This window comes from Alligator mississippiensis, chromosome 13, assembly GCF_030867095.1.
Source record: "Alligator mississippiensis isolate rAllMis1 chromosome 13, rAllMis1, whole genome shotgun sequence".
In the NCBI taxonomy this organism is placed as follows: Eukaryota; Metazoa; Chordata; order Crocodylia; family Alligatoridae; genus Alligator; species Alligator mississippiensis.
Window position 1 is genome coordinate 22,496,744 of NC_081836.1, and position 20,917 is coordinate 22,517,660.

At 49.6% G+C, this 20,917-nt stretch overlaps 1 protein-coding gene across 3 annotated transcripts in view; it reads left to right on the forward strand.

Annotated features, from left to right (window-relative positions):
* The window catches only part of AXIN1 (axin 1), a 227,398-nt gene that overhangs the window by 175,153 nt on the left and 31,328 nt on the right, over positions 1–20,917 (forward strand). For all 3 annotated transcript variants that reach the window (XM_019482361.2, XM_059716844.1, XM_019482362.2), the window contains exon 5: positions 11,915–12,052. In XM_019482361.2, coding sequence (XP_019337906.1) covers positions 11,915–12,052 — 138 coding nt within the window. The remainder of the gene's footprint in view (positions 1–11,914; positions 12,053–20,917) is intronic.

Sequence of the window (20,917 nt, forward strand, 5' to 3'; positions counted from 1 at the left end):
ATCAGCAAGTGTGCCCTCATTTCCATTGTCCAAAATATTAGTGAAGAGGTTAAACAATACCCGACCCAAGACACTTCTTTGGGGAACTTCACTTAATACCTCCTCCTAACTAGACATTGAGGACTACTTGTTGAACATAATGATCCAACCAATTGTGTATCCACCTTACAGTTCTTTCATCTAGCTTACGTTTCCTTAGCTTGTTAATGGAAATATTGTGGGTGCCTTGCTAAAGTCAAGGTATATCATAAGCACTGTTCTTCCCCCCACCCACAGAGCCTGTCACCTTACCATAATCAGCAATCTGACAGGGACTTTCAGAAGAGCAGCTGTGTGGAAAATAAGAGATACACTTTCCTTCCCAGGCCACTCCGGGGAAGATCTCAATCTAGGAGTCTTAACTTGGATCAAAAAAAGGCTTTTTCAGTATTTCTGTACAAACCTAGGAAGGACTTTTTCAGAATGCTCTGCAAAAGAACTCACTGTAGTCTCACAAGTCACTTTCTTGGACATTTTGGCAGAGGAGGGGAGAGGGGATGCTCTTCAGTTCACTGGGATCTGCTAAGTGGGAGTTCAGTTCAGCACCATTGGTTCTGCACACTCAGGGCAGGGACAGTGCTCTTCAGTGACTGGCCAGCTCTTGGGAGGTTCAGCATTACACATTAAGAACAAAAGGATTTCACATGAAACAGGGCTTAAAATGATAAATGGCTCAGGCAGTTTCCAGCACCTTGTTAGGTAAGAGGTTAAGCTTCTCAAGACTGTTGACAAACTGATAGGTCCAAGGGACAGCCAACCTGGAATGCCCCCCAACCTCTTCAGAATCTCTGTGAGGTTTGGGCATCCTCTAGCATTGATGCAGAGCAGTATACAGTACAGTCACGTCATACGTGCATTTAACTTGCGCAAATTCAACTTTACACGGGGTGGGGGGGCGGGGCTTCAGTTTGCAGCGGCGGTGGGAGGTTTTGGCAGTGTGGTGGTGGCCCAGCAGCACACAGCCATCCCCCCCACCACCCCACGCTGCGCTGCTGCCGCTGGCTGCACAACTCCAAGCATGGTTCCGCAGCGGCGGCGGGAGGTTTTGGAGGCAGAGGCAGTCACTGCTAGTCAAATCACTGGCGATTTGACTATGCGCGATTTTCGCCTTACGCACTGACCTCAGAACCTAACCCCTGCATAAGTTGCAACATGCCTGTACATCCAAGTAGTTACTAACCCAGGTTTTGTGAAGCATCGTACTGTTTACTGAGAACAAAAGTATTTAATAGAAAATAGATCTTAAAACAGTAGATGGATCATATGGTATCTGGCTCACCATGGGTTTGTTCATCTGCACAAGTAAACACTGAAAAGAACTTTGGGCCTTCTTACTGGCCTTTCTCTGGTCACAGTGTCATGCCTGTCAGTTTTCAAATAGTCTCTCTCCCACTCTAGATCAGGGCTGTCATTTTATACAGTTTCAAATCCTTTATTGTTTTAGGCCTTTCAGACCAAGCCGGGAGCAGACACTACTTCCTCCCCAGTGAAGAGAAAAGGAACCACCAAAAAAATTGTTTTTCACATTGTTTCAGCATTGCGGATTTACATTAATTATTGCCATTACTTTTAGTTCTAAAGGGAAGTATCCTTTAGTTCCGTGGTTCTCAACCTTTTTTGCACCAGGACCCTTTTGTAAATGTCAACGGCCAGTTCTGACCCAGCGCCCCTCACTCCCAACCTGCTGCCCCTAGGCCCCAGCCCCCCAGTGTGTAGGGCAGGGGTGTGGGTGTGTGGGGCAGGGGGGTGGAGGGGCATAGGGGGCCCCAATCAGCCCCTTGCAGGCTGCAAGTCTGTCAGCTTGCAAGGGAAAAGCCACGGTTTCCCACATTTTTTCCCCTAAAGGAAATCCATTTTTAAAGTTTGCTTGCAACCCTTTCATATATTCTTGTGACCCACTTTTGGATCACAACCCATGGCTTGAGAAACGCTGCTTTAGTTTACCCAGTGAGCCAGGAATAAAAAACCGATGGATAAAGATACATGGAATATCTAAAAGTCAATAAAGTGATCTATGTATTTCCATGTTATCTGTCACACAGTTGTGGCAACACTGTTGATACCTACCCAGAACAAATATAAACAGGTGGTGGTCAGTTGAGCTGTGCAAAGTTTCGGTTCCTGGTTCAATTCGGCGGAGATTTGGCCTGATTTGGTGGCTGAATCTCCAAATGGAATCAGAGGACCCTTTAATGTCTCTGAATCAAATCAGAACCCTCTGAATCAATTTGAACAGATTAAATGATTCGGACATAGATACAGCTTTAAATGTTTTTTCTACATACCTCTCGGTAGCAGGGGCTCTAAACACTGCGATGCTGAGGCAGATGCAGTGTCCCACAGAAGCATGGGGAGCTCCCCAGCACATTGGACAACAGACCCGGAAGTAGACCAGAAGTGCCTCTGGTCCACTTCCTGGTCCACTGGGCAGTGCTCGGGGGGGCCCCCATGCTCCCCCCGGCTTGGTGACTGGTGCCTCCTGGGTCTGGAGGGGGCACCCGGGGTCCCCCCCATGGCTGATCCGTACTTCCAGTCCACTTCTGAGCTCACTGCCAGGCACGCTGGAGAGTCCCCCATGTGCCCCAGCATCGCAGCGATCATGATCCGCACTGCTACTTCAAGGTATGTAGAAAAAAACTTTTAAAGCTGTGCCTGCGTCCAAATCACTGATTCACCAAATCAGCATCGAATCTTCAGATTCTGATTTGGTTGAATCGAATCAGGGACAGTGATCCAAATCAACGGATTGAATCACTGTCCCTGATTCAGGCTGAATCTGAATTGAATAGTGCCCATTTCGCACAGCCCTAGTGGTCAGCACATGCACAGCAGGGTTAGCTGCATTTCAGTCCATTTCTGGTTGGTTAACTGGCTTAGAAACTGTCCTAAAGAATTCCCAGTTTCCAGCTGGTGAGAAAAGAATCATTTTTTTAACCCTTTTTTAATACCATGGAACCTCACTAGTTTGCAGTATTCAGTCATTCTGATAAGGGTATCTTGGTGTTGCTGCTCTATCAATACCATCCGCCCATCTAGAGAGGAAAGGAAGATCTGTGCACACAGGTTCTGTGTGTGGGGGTGGGATCCTTCTTTACAAGCATATTCACATATAGCCTGTATTATGTGAAGTAGAATTAATTGTCTTGCTTCATTCTTTCTGCTGTAATCCTACTAGGCAGTTTCCCCAGCTCCTTGGACTTAATCATTTCTTCCTGGTTAGGAACATGCTCTCGATGTCTTGCTCTCAGATGCATACATTATTCTAGGAACTGACCCTTTATTCCTTTGCTTACTGTGTTTCTCAGCAAAAGTTTTGTGTTATTACTTAGCTTCCTGAATACACGTTAGAATCACAGAAAATTAGGGTTGGAAGGGACCTCAGAAGGTCATCTAGTTCATCCCCCTGTTCAAAGCAGGACTATCCCCAACTAGATCATCCCAGCCAAGGTTTTGTCTACACGGGTCTTAAAAACCTCTAAGGGAGAAAATTCCACAATCTCTGGATAACTTGTTCCAGTGCTTTACTACCCTCCTAGTGAGAATGTTTTTCCTAATATCTAACCTAAACTTCCCGTGCTGGAACTTGAGACCATTGTTCCTTGTTCTGTCATCTGCCACCACTGAGAACAGCCTAGCACCATCCTTCAGCTAGTTAAAGGGTGCTATAAAATCCCCCCTCAGTCTTCCCTACTGCAGACTAAATAAGCCCAGTTCCCTCAGCCTCTCCTCATAAGTCATGTATCCTAGCACCCTAACTATTTTTGTTGCTCTCCGCTGGACTCTCCAATTTGTTTACATCCTTTCTGTAGTGAAGAGTCCAAAACCTGGATACAGTACTCCAGATATAGCCTCACTAGTGCCAAATAGAAGGGAAAAATCACTTTCCTCAATCTGGCAATGCTCCTAGTAGGGCTGTGTGAAGCTTCGGTAGCTGATTTGATTCAGAAGAGATTTGGCCAGATTCAGGAACCGAATCTCTAAATACGAATCGAATTGGAAGAACACTTAAAAGCTCTGAATCAATTTGGAAAAGCTTTGGAAAAGATTCAGCCTCTTTGGAGATTTGGCCATAGACTAAACAGGCAGCTGATACAGCTGGTAAGTCTGTTGGGGTTGGGGGAGAGGGGAGGGAGGGATTGGGGCTGGGACACGCTGCCCAGTCGGGGCAGGGGGCACGTTAGTCAGGGAGAGGGTACAGCAGTGCTGGGAGCGGGGGCTATGCCCTTCTGCTGCCCAGAGCAAGCCATGCCTACATCGTGGACCACCTCTACCTCCCCACACACTGGCTGGGCAAGCGGCAGCAGGGTGTGGCTCCCCCTGCCGGGGCAGAGACTGGCACAGCCAGAGGAGCCGCAGGAGAACCTGCAGCCACCCGGCTGTGCCTGCCTCTCCCCATCCGAATCACTGAATCTCTCCAAATCAGCGCCAAATCTTCTGAAGCCAATTCGGTCAAATCAATTTGGGACAGTGATCCAAATCTCCAAATCAAATCACTGTTTTCTGAATCAGCCGAATCTGAACTGAATACTTCCCTATTCACACAGGCCTATCTCATAGTATGCTGTTAGCCTTCTTGGCAACAAGGGTGCACTGTTGGCTTATATTAAGCTTAGTGTCCACTGTAACTCCCAGGTCCTTTTCTGCAGAGCTGCTGCCCAGCCAGTCAGCCCCCAGCCTGTACCAGTGCATGGGATTCTTCCATCCTAAGTACAGGACTTTGTTCTTGTCCTAATTAAACCTCATGAGATTTCTTTTGGTCCAATCCTACGATTTGTCTAGGTCTCTCTGAATCCTAGACTTACCCTCCAACCTATATTCTTTGTGATCATCTCCATTCTTCTTCTGCTTAAGTAGTTGTCTATCATAAAGCTTACAGATGCACAGAGAGGTGACAGGTGGGCATCATTTGCAAGCAGCTCTTCCAGAGGAGCTGGTACACAGTTTGTATATCCTGGAAAACTGTTAGTCTGCCAGCCCTCTGGCAGTGCATTACATTCCTGGGGGGGGGGCAAAGAATATGTATGCATTCTACCTTCCCCTCATAGGAGGTTCCTGTAACACTATATTTTAGGAGGCTAGAAAGCCTGGATTAGTTTAGCCCTTTAGGTAATGGCCTAAGAAAGGAAAATATATTTATTAAGTATACATTGAAATACCTGTAAATGAAGCTCTCCAATGCTGCAGTACCCCATATCTTTGGGCTCCGTATTCAATGAGCAATCACTGCCCAGCAATAAGCAAAGATATAGACTGAATTCCCTTCCCCACTTTTCTCAAGGATGATTCCCTTGCATCTATAGGGGTTTTGTACAGGGAGCAGAGAGGTAAGAGAACATTTATTACATAGCCTTTCCCAGGCCCATCTCTTTTGGATGACTAGAATCATCTATTGCTTTTCAGCATGTCCAGGCTTGTCTCTCCTTAGTTGCTGAAACACTGTTTCCTTTTGTCTGAAGACCTGGAATAAACTGAAAAATCAGCAGGCAGCAATCCATGCTTATAAATTACAGTATAGTAACTATACTGTAAAATGCCGCAGGGTGGGTAAACTGTCTATTCAGTAAGGCAGATTACAGCTTTACCGTATGGAAGGCAGCATCCACACATCAGAGTTCAGGGGTTTATAGTAACTGGCTCTCACGATGCAGACTATATAGGGCATGGGGTTAAAGTAACTTCATGCCATTGTAACATGAGCATAGGCCAAGAGTGACAGTTTGTTTTAGAACAAATGGCAGTCGGAGCATGGGGAGGATGGAGTACTGGGTTTGGGGAGAGAATACTATCAGAAGACTGCTTCAAGGGGAGAAAGCCATTGTGTCTGTGGTTGGCAGAGTGTAGGCTTGAGAAGAGAACCTTACAAGTCTCAGAAAGAAGGAAGTAGTTTTGGTGGCAGGATCCAGTTTAATATAGGGCCATGCTAGGAGTAAGGGGTTGGTTTTGCACCAGTATTGTAACCTAAGGACTTGACAAAGAAGCCATTTAGCCAAATGAGGGGTGGGGGGGCAAGGGGGCAGATGGAATGAACTGGGGGATGTCTATTTTTGTGTTTCCCTCACACGATTGATTGAGCAGTTGCATATATCAATGCAGGATAATGTCTCTATCCTGAGAAGTTGCAGTGGTAAGTTACCATCTTTACATCAATATCTTCTTCTTACAACAAGGAGCTTTCAAACGGGCTTAGCTAAACAATATCTTGCAAGGTGATTGTGGCAGGGCACTGGTAGTGCCTGCCACTTTAAGGACTCAGCCAGGAAGGGGCAGATGCCTGATGAGAGCAGCCATTTTAAGGCCCAGGTCCCTGAGCAGTTCATGATAAGCCAGCAGAGGAAAAACACCTCTCTGCTTAGCTCTGCCAAGAGCACCTTTGAGGTAAGGGTGAGGCTGTGGGGATGGCATGGAGACCTCGTTGATCCTGAGCATGACCTAAAACTGAACCCTGCCGAGGCAGGAAGGCCTGGTGGGGCTGCTGGTGGTGCAATAGTCCTCACGTAAATGCCAGGAGTGATCACCTCTCCGGTCGGGTCGAGGCGCCTTAGCCTCAGCCCTCACCTTCTGGTGGGTTACATAATTCAGGAAAGGCCAGGTAAGCTTCTTGAAGCACCTGAGCCTGTTGGGGTGAGTGACCCCGCAGAGCCAGGCGTGCTTTGCGAAGCACCTGATCTGGGAATGGGGGACCCTGAACCCTGTGAGTGGCCAAGCAGCTCAGACTTGTCCTGAGGGACCCCTGACTGGCCCATGCTGGGGCCAGGGCCCAAAGAGGGGTCAAAGGGTCAAGGTGGCCCACTGCGAGGGATGCCCAGAGCAGAGAGTCTCGGGATTCCTACTGGTGTGAGGTGGAGCCAGGGCCTAAGGGGGAGCCGAAGGTCCCAGAGAGGGGACCAGAACTAAGGGGGTGAAGGGTACAGCTGAGTTTAGCTGCCTGGAATGCCATCTGTGAGCCTTGGGCCACAGTGTATGGGTAAAACAGAGCTGCGGATATTCCCCTAAACATTGGGGTTCAAAATGGGCAGCCTCCCACCTAATTAACATCTCAATACTATTACATCAAGGCGTGACAGGCGAGTGAGGTGGGCGGCTGGCCCATAAACAGGAGGCGGGCCAGTGCTTGCACCAGGTATGATAGTTTGCCCCTGTCACAGTGATCTTGCCACTCATTCCTGTGTGCTTTGGTGAAGTCACTGTTACAGGGCATCACTGACAGGCAGGGTTTGGTCCACTACTGGTCCTGCATTCCCTGTTAGTGTCCCTGTCTGCCTTCTCTTATTTAAGTCTCTGTTATCAACTGGTTAATTGAGAGGCCCCCAGCCTCTCTGACTACATGGTCTCTTCTTGCCCCTGACTAATAGCCCTGTGTTTCAGTATCTCCTGGGTTTCAACCCAGAGCCTTTGGCTCCACTAGCTCACAAATTAACCCCTAGGCTAGGCATAGCAAGCTTGCTGCCTTCGTTGCCCTGTCAGAGCCTAAACTTTGGAGTGATTATGCTCTGGTCCAATGTAGGCTGAACCCTTCCAGGGTTGGTCACTGCAGAGTTCCATTCCTTGGCAGTCTGCTATGCAGCCTCATCATCGTCCATTATAACCATGTCTGGTTCACTGGTTGTTATCACCAGAAGTTTAACAGAACTGTCTTTCTACTCTGGGTCACAAATGGAGTCCAGAACACAAAACTTTGCCCCACTTCCCCGCCCAAAAAGGTAACAAAAAAACCATCCAGCTTACCACAGCTGAGATCCCCACATCCTTGAATCCATTTCCCAACAGTTCAGGGACCCTACTTTCTTCCTGCTAGGGTGTCTCCCTTCTTCCTTATGCAGGTAGTCCACCTGCCCATCCTAGCTCCCCAGCTGGACTTCTCATTCCTTCCTACTTGCTGTCTTGGACCAGCATTTATGCCCTGTGTTCCTTCCCCTCTGTCGAGCACCTAAATGCCCAATCAAACTAGAACAGGAGGTCCTCATTAGAGGCTCCCAGTATCTAGTAGGGGTGAGGCTGCAGCTTAAGACCAGCTGTACCTCTTCACCCTCCTTCCCTGGTTTCTCATTCCTTCTTTCTCAGAAAGACCAAGTCTTAAAGGGACATCACCCCTCAGCTCTGTCCTGCAGTCTCTTCCCAGTAACTGTGGTGAAACCCCCTATTACAGTCATATTAAAATGTTGGTGCATATGTGGGATGGTTTAGTCAGAGATTATTCTGTGTAGAGCAGGGACTGAACTAAATGACCTTACAAGATCCCTTCCAGCCCTACTTCCCTATGTGTCATGCTTCCTACATTTAGCCTTCTTTCACACCTAGGACATCTGTTGCAAAGAGAATTTCTTCTGTCAGTTTAGACTGGGGTAGGCAACGTTTTTTGGCTGGAGTGCCGAAAAACACCACAATGCCTACCTTGGAAGGTGCCGGAGTGCCGGCATGCCAAAAAAAACAAAATGAGGGCAGGGGGTACATGGCAGGATTCCCTGCTTGTGCCCCTTGCCCCCCAACCCTGCTGCCCCTTGCCCCCCAGCCAAAGCCCCTCCCCCCCAGTCCTACTGCCCCTGCCCCCCAGCCCGGGCTCTGTGGCTGTCAGCAGCTACCCCGACTCTGGGTAGCTGCTGGAGCCCAGGCTGCTCCCAGTAGGGTTTGCAGTGTCCCAGCTGCCTGCTGGGAGCAGCCTGGGTTCCCAGGTGGCAGCAGGTACCCAGAGCCTGGGCCAGCTGCAGCCAGGAGGCTGCAAACAGCTGCGCCAGGCTCCAGATCCCAGGCATCAACTTCGTACTGGTGTGTGTAGATGCACCTTGGAGTGGGCAGTGGGGGAGGGGCCTGAGGCAGCGCAACCCCGGTCTCTTCCCTGCTGCCAGCACAGAGCTGGTGACTGGGGTCAAGAGCCTGGCACAGCTGTTTGTAACACTCCTGGGCTCTGGGCAGCTGCAGCAAGCAGTGGGCAGGCTGCAAACAGCTGTGCCAGGCTCCACAGCTCCAGCATCAGCTCTGTGCTGGCAGCAACTGCACGCACACCTCACAGTGGGGCTGGGGCACTGCAAGCCCTGCTGGGAGCAGCCCTGGCTCTGTCGCTGGCAGCGGCTACCCAGAGCTGGGGCTGGCCATGGCATGCCGAGCAAAATATCCTCGCGTGGCATACTCGGCACGCATGCCAGGGGTTGCCGAACCCTGGTTTAGACAATAGGTATAAATTCTTGCTTTTGACAGATAGAGGCAGGAAGATAGTAGCTGTCTTCTGCCTTAATTTGTGCTATGAAAGAAAGATTCCTGCTGCTTTGCTGAATTGTCTTCCTGATTCTTACCAAAAGAGGAAGGCTCTTGGAACCATCTGCACTTAATAGTAGAGTCTTATTGATTTTTCTTCGATTCATAGTGGTCCCAGGCCCACTATGCTTAATCTGGGTTAAAGTTCAGTGTAGTCTGCTTCTTGAGCTGTGCATCACAGCCCTCTTCAGAGGCAGCCTTCTGGTTGCAGCATATCCCACTTCCTGTGTTGTACAGTATGTCCTGCTTGTTTTAATTTTGTGGTCAAAGATTTTCTTTGGGATAAACAAGAGGCTGCTCCAACACCAGTGTCCTGTGCTTTCAATAGGTCTGACTTGACTTGCAAAGGTATTTGGAGAACAGTATTCCGTTAATATATCAGTCCTTACATTGGTTCTTGAAAAGCAAGGTTTCTCTTTAGAGAATCTTTTAAAGTGAGAATTACCTTATGGTAGCAGAAGTTCTTTAGGGGCACTGGGTCTGCTTGATCCTTCAGATACATGGTGCATGAGAGAAGGAATAATACAGACATCAATCCAGACCTTTTGACATAGTCTTTCAGTCATTGCTCAGGTCTGCTTCTCACCATCTTATTGTCATCTGTCTATAAGATATCTGGGTAGAGGTGTATTTCTGATTCCATACTAGATACTTCTGTTTGTATTATCCAGAGGTTTTGTGTTTAATTTTTGTCTCTGACCACATAAGATATATTCCTCCAGCCTCCTTTTCTTATGTAGTATTAAAATATTTTATATGTCCTCATGCTGCTATTTTCTCTGACATTATTCCAGCATTATTGAAATCTTATTTTTATGTAAGACATTTAAATCTTGAAGTTCTATTGCTTCAAACTGTGACACTACATTTTTTCTGTAATAAAAAGATGCCCTCCCCTTGTGCTTCCACATGAAAACCACTGGCCTCCTTTAAAGGATATGTTAAATGTAAACTTACTTTTTCTGTAACACCCATTCAAGTGTGTTCTGAAATAGCAGGCATGAAGGGGCAGACCTATAGTGTGATTTCTTTGCATGTCTTAGAAATTATGTTTTTTTGCATCGTCCTTACGGGACTGTAGACTCTCTCTTGTGCTTTTCTTGATTTCTAATCATCTATTTATAAGATTCCTGGGTAGAGGCCTATTTTTGGTTTCATACTAGTTCTTTATGTGTATATTGGTTTTACGTTTAATTTTTATCTGAGGCCACATAAAATATATATCCATTCAGCCTCCTTTTTCACATAATATTAAAATATTTTATATGTCTTCATGTTGCTATATTTTTCTGTCATTTTACAGCATTGTGAAATCTTATCAGCACAGCGGCTGAAAAAAGATAATGGATAAAATGAAGGAAAAACACTGGATGACATTTCAGTACAGGGACAACTGTCTCTTAGTTCAGCTTTCTGGAGGCAATAGGTTGTTCTAAAGGAAAGGCAGTTTCATTTACTCATGGAGCAAGCACAAAAATCAGTCTATCTTTGCACTTCACAAAGTTGCAAGATGCTGTTTTCTTATAGAATAAATAGGCCTTATTTGCATGACTTTGAAAAGAATTGGATGCAGTTGGGCCATGTCTCTGTTCAAGAGGGAGCTTTGTGAGAACCATGGCATTTATGAGTGGATTAAGTAGAAGCAGATTCTGTTAGGGAAGTGCAGAGGAGGTGGACCCTGGTCTGGCTAGAGGTCACAGGAGTTCATTCCTTTTGGTTTTGTTGTGCCAAATGTCTACAGACTGGTAAATGAACATGTACCAGTCTAGACTGGTGGGTCTGCATGAGAGAAGTTGAATGCACAGGTAAGAATTCCCTTGTTTATCAAATGAAAAGCTGCAGAATTTCCTGATTGATAGGTTTATCAATCCTACCCCCTTTCAGACCTTTCCTGAAACTGGCACTTCTTTAAATTAAACTCCTACAGCTGGTAAGGCATGAACACTTGTGTATCTGAAATAGGGCAGAATTATCAAAGGCTGATTTAGTCAGGATTGATCCTTCCTTGAGCAGGGGGCTGGACTAGATGACTTTTATGAGGTCCCTTCCAGCCTTTCTTTATTATAATCCAAAGATAACCACACCTCTGGAATTGTCATAGTGAGGGCCACAGGCATACAAATAACTTACCATAAAGTAAAAGGCATGGGGAGGGGCTTTGCCATGTGTCACCTACTTCACCTATTCCTTATGTTTACATATGTGAAGTGAAAACTGAATTATAGTAAAATTCTCCTCCTTCATTGAGGGCTTAGCTACTGTAGGTCGGCTTTCACTTACCACAGAATAAGAGCCTGCATCACAGAGTAGCTGACATGATAAAGAACTAAATCCTCTCACCTCTCTGGTTATTTGTATGTCCACACTCTAGAAAATTTCTTCCATACTAAGGCACTATGCAGATGGTATGCTGGAAGGAGATCCCAGTAAGGATATCTAGACAACAGTCCATCAGCAGGAGGTTGTTTGCATTAACTAATCTATCCCCTTTGTGCCTATCTATCAATATTGTACCCTCCTCAACCTGCCTGACCATGATAAGGACAAATGTCATCCCATGCCAAAAGGGGATTCTTTGCATTGTCATTGCTATTTTTTGCTAACCTATGATGTGTTCTTTCTTTAGCGTACATACCGAATGCCAAAGGATATCCATGTTGAACCACAGAAGTTTGCTGCGGAGTTGATCAATCGCTTGGAGGAAGTGCAAAAGGAACGTGAAGCAGAGGAAAAATTAGAAGAGCGCCTTAAACGTGTTCGAGCGGTTAGTAATAGCCTTAACTTCTCTATAAGCTTGGCAGTGTGTTTGGAAAACTTGAACCATGGGGATTCATAGATTCATAGATGCTAGGGTCGGAAGAGACCTCAATAGATCATTGAGTCCGACCCCCTGCATAGGCAGGAAAGAGTGCTGGGTTCAGATGACCCCAGCTAGATGCTTATCCAACCTCCTCTTGAAGACCCCCAGGGTAGGGGAGAGCACCACCTCCCTTGGGAGCCCATTCCAGACCTTGGCCACTCTAACTGTGAAGAAGTTCTTTCTAATGTCCAATCTAAATCTGCTCTCTGCTAGCTTGTGGCCATTATTTCTTGTAACCCCCAGGAGCGCCTTGGTGAATAAAACCTCACCAATTCCCTTCTGTGCTCCCGTGATGAACTTATAGGCAGCCACAAGGTCGCCTCTCAACCTTCTCTTGCGGAGGCTGAAGAGGTCCAGGTGCCCCAGGATCTTTCAGTAGCTGTGATACTCAGTGTTGGGGGAGGTTCGCACTGCATGGTTTCTGTAGGACAAGGTCATCAGTTCACAACAGGATTACTTACATGCCTCCATTACCCCAGGCTCCCCTTGTTCCATCTTTGCGCTCTCTGTCTCTCTCTCCACTTCAAAGACTCTTCAATTCCTCTAATTCCCTCCTTCATACTAAGAACTTTACCTGAACCACCATTCTTCCCCCATTCTCCATAGCTGAGGCTCCTTGTGCAGCCCCTTTCTGTTGTATAATCATTGAAGAAAAATGGGACTGGAAGGGACTTCACCAGGTCATCCAGTCTTAATCCCCTGCTCAAGACAGTATCACCCATGTCTAAACCATCTCAGCCAGGTACTTGTCTAACCTGCAGTTAAAATCTTCCAATGATTGAGATTCCACAACCTTTTTACATAATCTTTTCCAGTACTTAACACCTTCATAGTTAGAAAGTTCTTCTTAATACCTGGGGCTCTATGTAATACTCATTCCTTTTCACTTCCATGCCAGGAGCTGAGTAGTACCGCATCCCCACTTTTCAGGGTGTCTCAGTGCCTCCCATTTCTCCTTTCCTCATGCCAGACACTCAGTGTGCTCTCCTCTCCCATATCATGTACACCATTTTCTCACCATGCTAGGGGCTCTGCATGACGCCCCGGTTCCTGCCTTCTCTGATGCCTCCCACAGGATGGTCAAGTGGGAATGACAGGCCCTCCCAGCAAGCAAGCTTGAGAAGGACCTGCACCCTCGCCATGTAACCTGGAGGCTGTCACAATCTTGGGGGCCCCTCTCTGCCCAAGCCAAGACCCGCATGTAGGTCTCAATGTGTGGGCCCTCTTTCTCAGGCAGTCAGCACCTCATTCTGTGTCTGCGGGTGAAGGATGGGAAGGGGCTCCCACTGCCTGAGGTGGACAGGGCAGCAATGGTGGAAGACCCAGGCTCAGGGGCCATGGGTTTACCCACAATGTCCTGGGTACAGCTGTGGCTTCCTGGCTGGAATGCCATGCTGGCAAGGGTGGAGGCATATGCTGAGTGGGTATGGTGCTCCCTGGTGAGGAGCACCTGGTCCCCACAGATGTTGGTTTGGGTTTGGCAGCTGGCCTTTTACCTTTCAACCCCCAGGTATGGAGGAGGCATCAGAGAAGCCTTTACCCTGGGTCCCTTGGGGGGCCCTGTGGCCCCTCCAGAAGGAGTCTGGCCAATGGAAGCCCCCTGACCCTTCTGTCTGTCCCTTGCCTACCCCGCTTCTGCCTCATTGCCAGCCTTTGTGTTGGAGGCTGCTGAGGGGCAGGCCCCTCAGGGGGCTCTTACCCTGCTATGGGATGGGTTGAGGGTGAAATGGGAAGTGGAGCTGCTGGGCAGATGGACTCAGGAGGTCAGGCTGGCTCTGGCAGGGCACTTCCTCCAGCTGCACTGTGGCTTGGGGGTGGGGAGGGATGGGGCTGGCATGTGCTGGGGGGAGGGGAAGGGGGAAAGTGGGGGACTAGGGGCTAGTGTTCTGCGAGGGGCAAGCAGGAGATGCACGTGAGGGATGGCAAGACACACAGCTGGCTTGCTCAGCCTATCACAGACACAAAGGCAAGTAGGAGTGAAGCACAAGATTTACCACATGGGAGGCAGATACACAGAGGTGCTGCCAAGGCGCTGGTGTAGATGGAAGTGGTGGAGGTGTCCCACTGGTGATATGCAGTCTCCTCTGGCTGCTCAGTGACCGTGGCAGCTCAGGTGCTGGGAGCAGGAGTGGGTGCAGGTGCAAGTGTGAGTAGAGGTGCCCCTTCTACCGAGGAGGGAGAGCAGCAGCGGTGGTGACAGCATGAGGGCTAGCCCAGGTGGAGCAGGTAGGTGCTAGTCCCACAGGGAAGCCAGCAGGAGGCTCTTCCAGCAAGGAGTTAGGCAGGGTAGCAGGGTCCCCAGAGGAGTTTCACCTGCAGCTCCCTTGTCCAAGCAGCTGCTGCAGCAGCCAGGGAGAAGTGATGGCACCTCTCTGCAGATGCAAGCAGCTGGGCTAGATGACCCTATGGTCTCACTGTGTAAATGGCAGTTCTTAGGTTATATTCACAAACCTCAGCAAACAGTCTAGGGTTCTCAATTAAATGAGTGTATGGATCATCTCAGTTTGTAATGTCCTGATAGGCATTATCACACATTAACTTAACTATGTGTTAAGGGCCCTTAAAATGAAGTGTATACACATTAGGGCAGAGAAACACATACTAAGGGACCTCTGAGCGGGTCAGAAATAATCTTCCATCGAGAATTATCTCTTTAACTGGTTTTGGGTAGCTTGTGTTGCAGTCACATGTGACTGCTCCACAGGCTCAAAACCACTTAGGAGCTGTCCTCCAGCATAACATAAAACACCACTCCCAGCAGTTCTGTCTTCCCCTACAGTGACAGTGAGTATAACCAGGACAGCACCTAAAGATAAGAATCCTCCCATTCTGGGCACTTCCCAGCCTCCAGGGCTCACCCTGTCCATCCATCCCTTGCCCTTTGGGATACCCCCCCTGACACACACACACACACACACACTCTGACCCTAGGGCTCCCCCTCTGTCCCTTGGGATTCCCCCTCTGTCCTACATCTCCCTGCCACCCATCCCTGGGGCTTCCTCCCTCCCCTCAGGACTCTCCCTCTTCCCCCCGAGACCTCACAGCTCCCAGCACTCTCCCAGTGGAGCCAGTAGAGAAGGGGAATCCATCTGCCGCCACCAGTGGCATGGCAGTGAGCGGGTTCCCTTCCCTGCTTGTTCTCTTGGGAGCTGTAGGTAAGCCAGGAGCTGTGGGATGGGTGGATGGTTAGCAAGGATCTGGGATGGGGAGAGGTGGGCAGAGCAGCACACCTAATACAGGCTGGCAGGGGCATGGCGGGGGCTAGGTGGTACCCCCGGCACCCTGCATGAGGCTCACCATCCCCATCCCCACCCTACATATAAGGCCCTCTGCGCTGCCTGCCTCCTCTCTACCCCTAAATCAGGGCCCCCCCTGCACCCAGATCCCTGCTAACTGTCCACCCATCCCACAGCTCCTGGCTTACCTACAGCTCCCAGGAGAACAAGCAGGGAAGGGAACCCACTCACTGCCATGCCACTGGTGGTGGCAGATGGCCACTGCACTGCCACACCACAGGTGGTGGCAGATGGGTTCCCCTTCCCTGCTTGCTCCTCTGGGAGAGTGCTGGGAGCTGCAAGGTCTGGGGGGGCAGAGAGAGAGTCCTGAGGGGCAGGGAGGAAGCCCCAGGGGTGGGGGGGGGGGGGGCAAAGTAGGACAGAGGGGAAATCCCAAGGGAGAGGGGCTGCAGCCGGCCCTGGCTCTGGGGAGCTGCTGCCAGCCAGGAGCCCGGGCTGCTCCTAACAGGCAGCTAGGATGCTACAAGCCCCGCTGGGAGCAGCTAGGGGTCCATCGCTGGCAGCAGCCACCCAGAGCCGGGGCTGGCCATGGTGTGCCGAGCAAAATGACTATGGTGTGCCATGCTCGGCACGTGTGCTGGGGGTTGCCGACCCCTGCCCTACATTGATAGGCCCATTACCTGCCTTAGCTGAGGTCAAGAATCCACTAGGTGTTGGAGTCTGCAGCTACTTTTTTACGCAATAGAGATATATGAGGATCACGACAGAGAGTATTAGCAACTGTTAGAGGGGGACATTTAAGCGGCCATTGCCAGTTCAGGGTAAAATCTCCAGGGCTGTCAACCTTTGCCCTCACAAAAGTAATTTTAAATGCTTGTCAAACATCTTTTTAAAAGAAGTGGTTGGATACGCTTTGGTCAGGTGTAACTAGGGATATGGACACAGAAATGTTTGGAGCCCTTTCAAAGGGGGAACATTTCAAAAGGGCAGCAGGTGGTGCTCTAGTTGTTACATGTGAATGATGAAGAGCTGAGAACTATTCAAATGCAGAAAAACCTCTAACTGTAACACTTCTTCATCAAATTTTAAAAGTTGAAGCAGGTTTTCCTACATTTGAATCCTTCTCCGCTCAATCACACATAACAATTAGAATGAACCAGCTACTGCCCTTCTGAAACATTCCCCTTCTGAAAGGGCTCCAAGTGTTTGTGTCCACACCCTCGGAGTAACTATGCCTGGAGTGCTCTATAAAGAGCAACAGTTGGAAGCCTAGGAGCACCCCACCACCACCACCAGCACCACACACACACACACACGTGCGCATGCGCGGATTGCTGGGAGATAATGAGAGGAGCTTGGCAGCCTAGAGCAGGCAAATATGGGAGAGGGCCATGATCAGTAGCAAAAGAATGAAGCAGAGCTTCACAGCTGGCTTGGTTATAAAAGAAGATTAAAACAGCTGAGATAAGTTTTGCCTTCTTCAGAAGCATCAGGTGTTGGCTGTAGCTGAGGTTGGGATGTTTAACTAGGACTGGGGTCGGCAACCCCTGGCATGCGTGCCAAGCATGGCACGCAAGGCCATTTTGCTTGGCACACCACGGCCAGCCCTGGCTCTGGGAAGCTGCTGCCAGCAACGGAGCCTGGGCTGCTCCGAGCAGGGCTTGCAGATGACTGCTGGGAGCAGCCTGGGATCCCGGCTGGCAGCAGCTCCCCAGAGCCAGGGCAGCTGCAGCCAGGAGGCTCCAAACAGCTGTGCTGGGCTCCGGCACCAGCTCCACATCGGTGCGAGCAGGCGCGCCTCAAAGCAGGCAGTGGGGGCGGGACCTGAGGCAGAGCAGCCCTGGTCTTTCCCCTGCTCCTGGCACGGAGGTGATGATACTGCCGCAGCCCGGGCTGGCTACAAACAGCTGCGCCGGGCTCACCACCTCCATGCCAGGAACGGGGAAGAGACCAGGGCTGCGCTGCCTCAGGCCCCGCCCCCACCACCAGCTCCAAGGCACCCCTGCTCACGCCGATGTGGAGCTGGTGCCGTAGCCCGGCACAGCTGTTTGGAGCCTCCCGGCTGCAGCCGCCCTGGTTCTGGGGAGCTGCTGCCAGCCGGGATCCTGGGCTGCTCCCAGCAAGCAGCTGCAAGCCCTGCTCGGAGCAGCCCGGGCTCCAACAGCTACCCAGACCTGGCGTAGCTGCTGGCAGCCACAGAGTTTGGGTGGGGGGCAAGGGGCACAAGCAGGGCATCCTGCCATGTACCTCTTGCCCTCATTTTGTTTTTCTGCCATGCCGGCACTCCGGCACCTTCGGAAGTAGGCATTATGGTGTTTTTCAGCACTCCAGCCAAAAACTGTTGCCTACCCCTGAACTAGGATGTGCCAGCGCTCCCGTTGGATTTAAAACCTAGTTTTCTTGTTAAAAGGTCTTGCTGCACCCTTTCCCACCCCACCTACCTTGTGCCAGGACACTGAGTGTGCCTGCCACTTTAAGGTCCTGGAGCTGGCAGCTGCCAGGTGCCTGATGAGGTCAGCCATTTTGGGATCTGGGGGTGCCCATATAAACAGGGCAGCTTAACTGCAACTGCTAGAGGCCAGGCAACAATACCGCCTGGCTGGAGGGCTGCTGATATCATCTGGAGGTAAGGGAGGAGCTGTAGGGGATGGTAAGGAGGCTCCTGGTACTGGGTACAACCTAAAACTGCACCCTGCCAGAAGTGGGTGGCCTGGTGGGGCTCTCAGTGGCACGGGAGCCCCCACGAAATGCCAGGCCAGTTACCACCCTGGTGAAAGGTGGGTCAGGGGTGTCTTAACCCCTAGCCCCCATGACTGGGTGGGTTACCCCCTTGTTTGGAGGGCCCAGAGGGTGGACCCTCAGAGAGTGAGGAAAGGGCCATAGACTCAAGGCCTGTCTGAGTTTCCCCCGACTGGCCCATGCTGGGGCCAGGACCGGAAGGGTCAAAGGGCCAGGGGCCCACCACGAGGGCCTGGGGTCCCGACTGGCCTGGAGGTGGGCCAGGGCTAGATGAGCCGAAGGTTTCGGTGGGGGACCACACCCGAAAGGGAACCAGCTCAGGGAGCTATGCTGCCTAGTATGATGGTGGAAGAGGCTGCCTGAGGGGAGGAATCCAGGTGGGGTTCAATAGGAGGATTCTAGGGCCCAGTGTGGAGGCCGGTGATTAAAAGAACATCTAGATGCCATCTGCGAGGCTTGGGCTGTAGTGTAGGGGAGGAATGAAGCTGCAGATAGCGCCCCCTGGCATCAGGGCAGGAAATGGGCAGCCTCCCGCTTAATTAACATCCATTGATTAATTATACCAACAAGGCGTGGCAGGAGAGAACGCAGGCAGTTAGCCCAGAAACAGGTGGGCGGGCCACTGGGAAGTCGGCCCCGAGCAGGTCCCCTGTTACACACCGCAATCAAATCATTTGCCACATTTGAAGTCAGAAAGGCAATTTTTACCACAGTCAGATTGGTATGGGCTGCAGTGGGTTTTGTTTTCTTCTGTTGTGAGGGGACACACTCCTCTTTCTTGGATCTTTCTAATGCATTTTAACAACTCTTGCAGTGATGGGACACTGCATCGTCATCCCCCTGCTTTACCTTTAGCAAGTTAGGATTTTCTTGCTATTTTAGGATTGTGTCTTGTAGTTAGTTGTGTTACAAAGTTGATAGTCTGGTTTTAGAAATAGGTTAGACAAGGTTTTGCATGGGATCATTTTGATAGAGATGATCCTGCCTTAAGCAGGGTGTTGGATTAAATGGCTTCCTGAGGTCCCTTCCAGTCCAACTTTTCTATGATTCTATTATAATACAGGAGGTTTTCATCTTTCTATTTTAATTGAAGAGTGATTCAGATGCAGAGAAATTGGGATTTTTGTTGCATAAGCTTCTTCATGTATAGTCGGTGTCAAAACCCCTCTGCCTTTCCTCACAAACGCATCAAAAGTAATACAACACATTCAGCAAACTCCTCTGCCAGAGAATCATTTTAAATCTATTTAAAGAAATTTCCTCTTTTTCTTAATCTACCTTTGAACCCAGGTATTTGTAAAGCTTTATAGTAAACCCATATGCTGTCCTTATAGTACAGGGATGCTCAATCCCTGGCCCTCAAAGCCATGTGATCTGGCTTCCCAAGAGTCCAGAAATTTGGCAGCAAGGGCTCAGTGGCAATTAACGTTGCTACCTCTCCTGCATCACCAAATTTACAAGTGCCACAGGCCAGATGACATAGGCCTATGTGCAAGATATAGATGGCATGCATGAGACTGGGGCCAGGGCTGGGATGGCAGCCCCAATACAGTGTGCATGGGGTTGTGCCTGGGGCATCAGGCTCAATCTGGCACATGCAGCCTGGGGGTGAAGGAGGGTTTGATCCAATGTGCAGGGTTAGGGCTTGATCCAGTGCATGTGGGGCCAGGGCCACAGCTGGAGCTGGAGCTGGGCAGGTCTGATATGGCTCTTGCAGGGCTGGTGGTGGGGCTAGAGCAGCAGGCCTTTTCTGACCTGTATGGGGCTACAGGCAAGGCAGCAGGTCCAATCTGACATGTGCAGGGCTGGGGCCAGGGCTGGGTCTGGTGTAGTAGGCCTATACCAGTCATCCAGCCCATAGGACCAAAACATTGGGCACCGGTGATATAGTATATTTGCAGAGGTGTCAAAATCTCCTAGCTGAATCTGCACTACAAGGCTCCTCAGAGACTGGTGGCAGTGCAAATGGCATCAGGGATATACAAGGGTTAATTCAGCTGTTGCTTGCCCCCAATTGCCAACAGGCATCCCAAACAGAGCTCTGTATTTTAAATTTCAGCTGCAGACTCTCAAATTCTTTGCCCCTCTAGGAGCCCTGTGAGCCAGATGACCCTCCACAAGCCATATATTTGGCACCTTTGATGTACTGAATGTTTAGTGTGTTATAATATCGGCAGACAGAAAGGTCTGTGGTAACTCACTGAACAGTGCCATACAAGGAAATGACAAAACTTCGTCTTGAATTCAAATAAATATGGTGGTTTTATTTCCCCATTTAATATGCTGGGGGAAGCCCCTTGTCTTGGATTTGAGTACAAGGCAGCAGAGGGGCAGGTGGTGGTTGCTGCTCCAGCTCCAGCCCTGACCCCTGCCCCCCACCCCAAGATTACCCTCTGGTTCTGTTGCAAGGAACTGTGGAAAAACCACAACAGGTCAGAATGTTTTTGACACTAGAGATTCCTATCTGGGTTCTCTGGATTTATCTTGTGAATTGTACGTGGGTATACATCTAACAGTGCTAATATTGTCCAGTACCTTTTAAGGGATCTCATGACACCCTGGTTGAAAACTGCTCCTGTATGAGTGATAGTTAAAAAAGAAAGGGTATATTTTTAAACTGGTTATTACATGCTGTCAGAGCATGTTGACCCAAAGGAGTGAAGTATGCAGGCTTTCCTGAATAATAAAGGTAACTTGCTAGTAGGTGGAGTTTATCTTTTTAATTTACTGTCCTTGTATTCTTAAACTTGACTGAGGGAGTCTCTGACAATATTGTAACAACAAGGCACCATC